The 7,656-nt window shown below is 38.9% G+C and overlaps 2 protein-coding genes across 2 annotated transcripts in view; both read right to left on the reverse strand.

The window, feature by feature from the left end:
* Positions 1-1,387, reverse strand: part of LOC109312769 (mediator of RNA polymerase II transcription subunit 1-like) — a 7,274-nt gene extending 5,887 nt beyond the window's left edge. The window contains exon 1 of the mRNA XM_019539047.1: positions 1,276-1,387. The gene's annotated coding sequence lies outside the window, so the exon portion shown is untranslated. The remainder of the gene's footprint in view (positions 1-1,275) is intronic.
* A 462-nt stretch (positions 1,388-1,849) lies between these two features.
* The window catches only part of LOC109322906 (mediator of RNA polymerase II transcription subunit 1-like), an 8,791-nt gene continuing 2,984 nt past the window's right edge, over positions 1,850-7,656 (reverse strand). The window contains exons 2-7 of the mRNA XM_019554227.1: positions 6,046-6,117; positions 5,896-5,970; positions 4,417-4,487; positions 3,549-3,614; positions 2,766-2,871; positions 1,850-2,011 (exon numbers count right to left, since the gene is read on the reverse strand). Coding sequence (XP_019409772.1) covers positions 1,876-2,011; positions 2,766-2,871; positions 3,549-3,614; positions 4,417-4,487; positions 5,896-5,970; positions 6,046-6,116 — 525 coding nt within the window. The 5' untranslated portion in view covers position 6,117 and the 3' untranslated portion in view covers positions 1,850-1,875. The remainder of the gene's footprint in view (positions 2,012-2,765; positions 2,872-3,548; positions 3,615-4,416; positions 4,488-5,895; positions 5,971-6,045; positions 6,118-7,656) is intronic.

A 7,656-nucleotide genomic window follows, 5' to 3' on the forward strand; every position in this document is an offset into this window, starting at 1 on the left:
GTGTGAGCTGTCCCTTTAAGAACAGAGCTGGATACTTAATTGAGAGGGTGTGTATTAAAGAGGGGGTATAAAATGAAGGAAATTTTGCCAGAGTCCACTGAATGAAAGACCCTACCAGCCTAAGATCTAAGAAGGTAAGAACTTGAGAGGAACCAGAAGGTAAGAACTTGAGAGGAAGCCTTAATTCCTCTCTTCTAGCTGTACAATTAGTTTAATGAGATGGGTCTTCTCAGGACACTGCTAATGAACTGTGGTCTTTCAGCTCTATGCAGTTCAGATATTCAGGAGCTCCTGTGTAGAAAGACTAGGAATTGCAAGCTCCTATGTATTGCAACTACAGCTACCATACTGCAAACTGACCACCTTGCTCTGCACTGTTAGCCAGACTCAGTAAGAGCTTACCCAAGCTCAAAACACGGAATTATGTCTGTTACTTGTAGAGGAAGTGCCTTCTTTTCCAGCTGTCTCTACTATCAGGCTGAAGGTATGCTTCTCCCTTTAAAGCCTTACAATATTAGAGGTTATGATTATTTGTAACTAGATAAGTTAATTACTGAAACTAAAGTACCCCCAAAATATAAAAAGTGATGACAAACTGCCTCCAAATACTATTTGCCACATATCTTCAGTAAACACCTTTTTTAAAAGGTATCACATTGTATAATAAAGTAACAAATTAAATTAATTTTTTTTCTGAATTTTGTTTTAATAAAGACCATAGCAACCAATTTGCTACTCTAGCTATCATATGGTAGAGAACATCACAATTGTTAGTATTTAAAATGGAGTGGCAGATAAACAAACTTTGAGCATAGAGTGTGTTTTGGGTTCTTTTGGGGTGGGAGACACAGGGCTTAAATAAAGTCTCTTGAGAGGCAACCTATTTCCTACCTAGCTTCACACTAATTGCTCACAAATCCAGCTTTCAGAGACTTGTGAAAAGTTGGTGAACAAATTTAGCTGGCTAAATGTGTTTTGAAAAAGTAACATTAACTTCAATAACCATATTCAATGCAATGTCTCAGTTTGAGCTGCATTTAATAATCTTTATCTCAAAATAAAAAACATAGGTAGCATATTACACTCTAAATTTGTATGAATTCTCCCTCATGAGTGCTTGATTCCTGTTCATAATTCTGAATATTTACCTTGCTTACTGACAGGAAAAAAAGCATTTACTTTACCACATAAAAGCATACACCCTGAATAAGAATAACATGGACCTGCATTACAAATTACCAGGGGTGGGGAGACGACAAACCAGAAAATACTTACCACAATGAAACAAGAATTATTTATGGAACAATCCTCCTTGTACTTCCCATTAAGGGTAAATTGAACAATCAATTCATAAAGAGGAGCTAGTGTTGGGGCAAAAATTGGAATGCCTTAAAAAAAAAAAAAAAGTTTTTACTGATGTTTCTGAATTATTCTGTAGTCTATTATTAATACAATTGAAAACATTGATCCATTTTGACATAGACTCATCAAAATTTAAATAGGCAAGTGTTAACCCAGCCCCGTCCTTTACGTTATCACTGGGGCACTGAGGTATGAATCACCCAAGTAACTCAACCAGCAATAGGGGTTTGTTTTTAATTGAGATTGCCCAAGTTTAAACCTAGTGGGGTTTACCAATAAGCCCATCCCTATACATTCTCATTTCTCTACTTCAACCTTAAAAGTTCTTATTTATCCCTGCCTAAATTGCATGAAAACATGTGATAGTCAGACCTGAGCTGTTATGAAAATGAAAGGGTTTTCCTTTAGAGAAGTAGTATTCAGGTTTTCTGCATGTCCTGTAACTTTAGAATGAGTATGTGAAAAGCAAACAAGCTATGTAGAGTTGTTAAAAATATTTAGTCTTACACATAATTAAAACATGCCTGTAATCTTCTGTATCTTGTTAATACTGGATGAAGATATAGGTGAAGGCTGGTGAAACTTCAAGAAAAAGCAAGCTGGCAAATCTACGCCAAGTTCATCACTCAGTGGTAAAAAGACAGGCTTTCTGAAGAAAAGGATAGAAAGGAAGTCATAGAAGCAGGGGCAATGGTGACTATGTACAGTGCAAAATTAAGACACATCTAGTACCTAATTCTACATGTACCTATTCTAGATAGCTTTTTCTTCCAACCCCAAAAGTCTTCCTCTGAAAAATGCAAGTAAAGATCAGACATCAAAGCAAGACCTGCATAAAAACTAACAGAGGGCCAGTGAGACCCAAGAACATGCAGAGCATGAGGATTCTTGCTTTATCTGTTTTATTATGGTTCATTGAAGAAAAACTGTCTCTCAACACTGACTTTTTATTGTGCCAGCAATCAGAGAGGAAACACCACTTTCCTAGAGGAAGTTTAAGCCAAGGACATGAAATATTACATACAACTCAAACTATAATGAATTGTCACACATCTACCCTATTTCCATTTAAAAGTATGAACTTCAAGCACATATTACTTCATCAATAAGTTGTTATAAAGATGGCCGGACAAAATCATCAGATTGGACCTTTCTGGCCTCAAAAATCTATGATTGTATGCACCTCAGACACTTTACACTACATTTGGGGAAACTGTCAAAGCCACAGATTATGCAGAGTACTCCAAAGAAAATAATACCATCAATAAATTATATAGTTGCTCAAAAGCTTGCATTTCTTATATAAGCATAGAATCAATAGAAATTATGTCAGAGGTTTAATATAAATGGGCTGCAAAGTCACTGATGTGTTCAGAAGTGTAAATAGTGCCTCTGAATCTCACCCATCTTGTGTTTGGGAATCCACAATCAATGGAGAAATAGGAAGTTTGTGTGTCATGTCTGAACCTCCAACAGTTACAAACAGCTTTGTTCCACATATGCATGAGCCTGAGAGAAAGGGAGAAGACTGTTTTGTGCCATTGTATTTATTTGCATATGACAGTGTAAATGGCTGTAGTATAGAACTTGTGAAATGTGTCAGGCTGAAATGTTTGGAGCCCTCTAGTCATCTACAAGAGCTGGCACAACCCAGGCTGCTGCAGCAACCCAGGGTGCTGCAGCATAAGCTTTCCTTCACCATTTGGTCAAAGACTGCTTTGACAACTGCCACGTAGCATCAGCTGTGGTAGTAGGTTTGCAGGTTACAAAAATTAATTGCCAGCAAACAGACAGGTTCACCACAGTCCCATTGTATGACTTGATCACTGCTAGTTCAAATTCAAACCAATGTGGCAACCCAAAAGCAGAAAAGTTCTTATTTCTTTATCCATCTTGTCCTTACACTAAAGCATTTCTTACTTATGAATACCTGAGATATACTTAAGAGAAATCAAGGTTTTGAATTACTGCTAAATTCACTTAGCAATTTTCTGCTAAAAATCAAAACCCCAACTTGTCACTGAAAAAAAGTTACTTCATTTTGAGGGTAAAGCTCTTATTAACTACAACTGATTCTTCTCAAATACTTGTAAAAACTAGAATTTAGTCAGTGGGGGGGAGCAGGCAAGGGAAAGAGGAATACATTTAAACAGACCAAAAAAAATTAATCGTTATTTAAATTTTACCAGGGTTTAGTTCTTCTTCCAGAACTTGATAGGGTGATATGTAAAATTCAATGTTCATAGGGGTTCCTAAAGTAGAAATAAAAACTACAGTTGGTTACTATAAAAACGTTACTTCCCCCAAGCAACAAAGGACTCCTTTTAAAAAACAAACTATCATGACACCTCTGCTTGAATTTGTACATTTTCCAAGTCGCTATATTTGAGTTTTTAGCTCTCTGATGAATCAAGAAATGTTTAGAATCGGGCTATTTAAGTTAATCTCTTGAAACATACATCATACTTCAACAGCCTTCTGTTCAAACTTAGCAGTTCAGTAATAATTTTAAGTTTCCTGAAGTGACTCATCTCTTCTGGGAAAGGAAAGCTGTAATCCACAATCCAGGGCTGTTCCCAGGGAGCTGCGCAGCAGCTCAGTATAGCAAGAAAACATGTCAAAAGTACTCTTCAGAATGCATAGTCTTTCAAAAAAACAGAATCCACTGAGAGTTAAAGCCTAGGGCTGCTGCCAGTAGCCTAGCCTAAGGTGAAAGGTGCTATAACCCTTCAATTTGGTAACCCTCCATTTTATAGACTAGCATCAAATTATTTTTAGCAATTCTGGTGGGTGTCTTGCAGTTACTCCCAAAATGTGATTTCCCACCTGACCTCAACACTGGCAATATTGCTTTTCAACTGGTGTGAAAATCGGGCTGTTGGAGTCAGATCATTGAAGCCCAGACAGTTTCTGGGGTGGCAGTGAGGTGTGTGTATAGAGCCTTGGAATACAGATGTTCAATCAAACATGACTACAACAAATAAATATGCATGGTACTCAGTAATTAAGGCTCTCCATTGTGAACAGACTCTCTTTTTAACAGAAGTTGTTTACCTCCAGTTCTTGGCACAAGGTGTCCTACTTTTCCATGAAGTACTTCAGTAACTCTGTTGACATCCTGTGTCCTAATTTTATAAAACACACTCTGGTCAGTGGTTTTAGTGAAACAATGGTATTCAGGTCATTTTAAGCCTCAAACATTCTTTCTTCTCTTCGCACAGTGTTATTATGTTGCCTGCTGTCTATAAGAGGGAACTTGCATGGCTCTTACTGGTTAGGTTGCTAGTTAAAATTTTGTGATAGACTCCACTTAAATAAGTATTTGTACTTGCTGCATATTTAAAACTTGATATGTTCTGAGCTTACATACCTTCTTTCACAGTCTAGGATATAAGGACTGTATTAAGATGACCAGTGCAAGGACAAGACGGGAGGGAGGCAGAATAACTGAGTGACCTGGATAAACTGGAACTCAAATGACTGTCACACCTTTCTCCAACTTCATCCCTTCTACAGGTGCAAGCAAAATAATGAGCTGCAAAACTTTAAAAGGCAGCTGAATAAAATCTACTCAGCTAAACAAATAGCTCATTCATGAATTCACAGTTAAGTCTGTCTGTGAATATCCTGAGCAATTGCAACTAGTGAGGAACAGAGTATTTTAGTTTAAATAAAAAATGGTATTCTTATTAAGGGAACACCACACAAAAATAAGTTAACAATATGTTCCTGTACTATAGTGGAGCTCTGCTTGCTGAGGCTGTTTAATAGGCAAATCATCTGAAAGTCTTCCAAGCCCTCTGTACCCCAACTCCGACTTCTTGGTTTGTTTGTATGCTTTTTTTTTTTAATAAAGGGCTAAAACTGCCAACGGGTTAAGGAGACCCACTGATGAATTGTCCCCTACCCACTTTTAGTTTCACTCTTTAGAGAAAGATATAGGCCTAGACCAGAACTTGGATAGAATATAAGGATCTCAACAACTACATTTTGCTTCTTCTGTAGGAACATTTTGAAACTATCTTTCTTCCATGTTAGTATATCCTGTCCATGTCTAATGGGTGTCCTTTCAACTGGCCAGTTCAAAGACATTAAATAGAAGGCAGACACAGCCCTTATTTTGTTTTCTACACCTCCTGAAGAAATAATTTTTTTAACCTCTCCTATCTAATTGTGTAATGGGACCACATAGGGTGGATTGCTATAGACATAGACCTTTCTGTTCAGCTGCTGGTAAGTTGTACACCTGGACTGCAAGGATATCGACTTGTGAGAACTTGCAGATCAGAAGATTTGCAATGCTACTACACTAACCACTGAGTTATTGCGAAGATAGTGGAAATTAAACCAACTAAGGATCTGGCCATATGGCTTTCCTTATTTGACTAAAACCATGACAAAGATACCAAGCTTCCCATTAGGAGAAACCTCCACATCCATCCACAATCCTCTGTATAATTATGTTAAACCAATGTAATAATTTCTGAGTCAAATGCATTTTTTTAAAAATGCACCATGCAGTCTCAAAGTTACCTGTACAGAAGGGACATGGACCAGAGATCTTTTTCCAGGGATTGCAAGACTAGATACGCCTTAGCTTTCATATCACTGGGAAAAAGAATGTGGATTAAATAAATGGATCAACCACAAATAAAAGCTAGTTACATTTAAAGGAAATACAACCTATTTCCTGGAATTTGGTACAGATTTGACAAGTCTTCTAGAATCTTTCCAAAGGCAGCATAGTCTTTCATTCTAAAGATAAAGAACAATTACTGCAGCCAAAATACAAAAGAAGATGACTTAAACATCATATAGCTTTCTATAGCATGTTGAGGACATTTCAAACAGCACCACGGACCCGATTATCAGATTTGGCATATCAAACACTGTTTTGAAGATTTACTGAGAAAAAGAGGAAGTATGAATTTTGGCACAGTTACACAAGCAATGCAGCTTAAGCAGATATCACTGGAATACACATTACTAAAAGCAATGCACATGCACCATTTTTGTATTTGACAGCTGGAAATGTAATGTTTCAGCTTGGAACAGCGTTTCTTAATGTTTCAATACAGTGAGTCATAGTATCACTTTGAGACTATGAACCCATACATAGTCTCTCTTATCAAAACATCAAGGTTTTTATTAATGTTACATCTCCTAGCAGCAATGTGAGAGACAAATCTTAAACATATTTCTATGAATAGGGAAACTTTAAAAATGCAAAAACAAACTGAGAATAAAAGAACTTACTCTGCATGTCCTACATTCTTGCAGAAGGTTTATGCATTTCTCATAGACCAGTCAGAGGTTGCTCCAAACCAGCTAGAGTCCTGACAACAACCTCACTGTGGCAGCCCTGAACTGAGCGTGTGTAAAATACTATTTATGCAGGTTTTTGGGTGAGCTTTGCAGCCCTGCTGAACTCTGCGAGTCTGTGGCTATGCTGCTATTGACATGCAAGTTAGCTACCTACACCTTTCACTGCCATGTAACCATAAAAATTGTGTAACAGTAGTAGGGCTGGGCAAAGCTTCGGTCCCCAATTTGTTTCAGCAGAGATTTGGCCCAATTCAGTGGCTGAATCTGAATCAATTCAGAGAGATTAAAGGGTCCTCTGATTCGATTTGGAAAGATTTGGAGATTCGGACATAGAAGCAGCTTTAAATGTTTTTTCTACATACCTCTGGGTAGCAGGCAGCTTGTGAGTGCTGTGATGCTGGGGTGCATGGACTGTCCCACAGAAACATGGAGACATCCTAGTGCACTCAGCAACAGACCCAGAAGTGAACCAGAAGCACTTCTGGGTCTGCCAGGGGACGCATGGGGCCCCCCCACACACACACCCCTCCAGCTCAGTGACTAGTGCCTCCTGGGACGGGGAGGGGGGCAGCTGGGGTTCCCCTGCAGCCAATTGCCGAACCAGGGAGGTGCAGGGGACCTCTCCAGTGCGCTCCCTGGCAGACCCAGAAGTGGACCGGAAGTACTTCCGGACCACTACCGGGTTCACTGCAAAAGCACATGAAGGGTCCCCCCACACACACTCCTGCAGGATGCTCTCCATGCCCCAGCTTTGAATCAATCACGAGCCATGCCTGCTACCTCAAGGTATGTAGAAAAAGTTTTTGAAGCTGTGTCTATGTCCAAACCGCTGATTCTCTGAATCAGCATCATAGTTTCATAGTTTCATAGTAACTAGAGTCGGAAGGGACCTAGGAAGATCATCTAGTCCGACCCCCTGCCTTGGCAGGAAAGAGCACCGGGGTCAGATGACCCCGGCAAGGTGCTCAT

The sequence above is a fragment of the Crocodylus porosus genome, unplaced genomic scaffold (genome assembly GCF_001723895.1).
Source record: "Crocodylus porosus isolate Cpor-Errol unplaced genomic scaffold, CroPor_comp1, whole genome shotgun sequence".
Taxonomy (NCBI): domain Eukaryota; kingdom Metazoa; phylum Chordata; order Crocodylia; family Crocodylidae; genus Crocodylus; species Crocodylus porosus.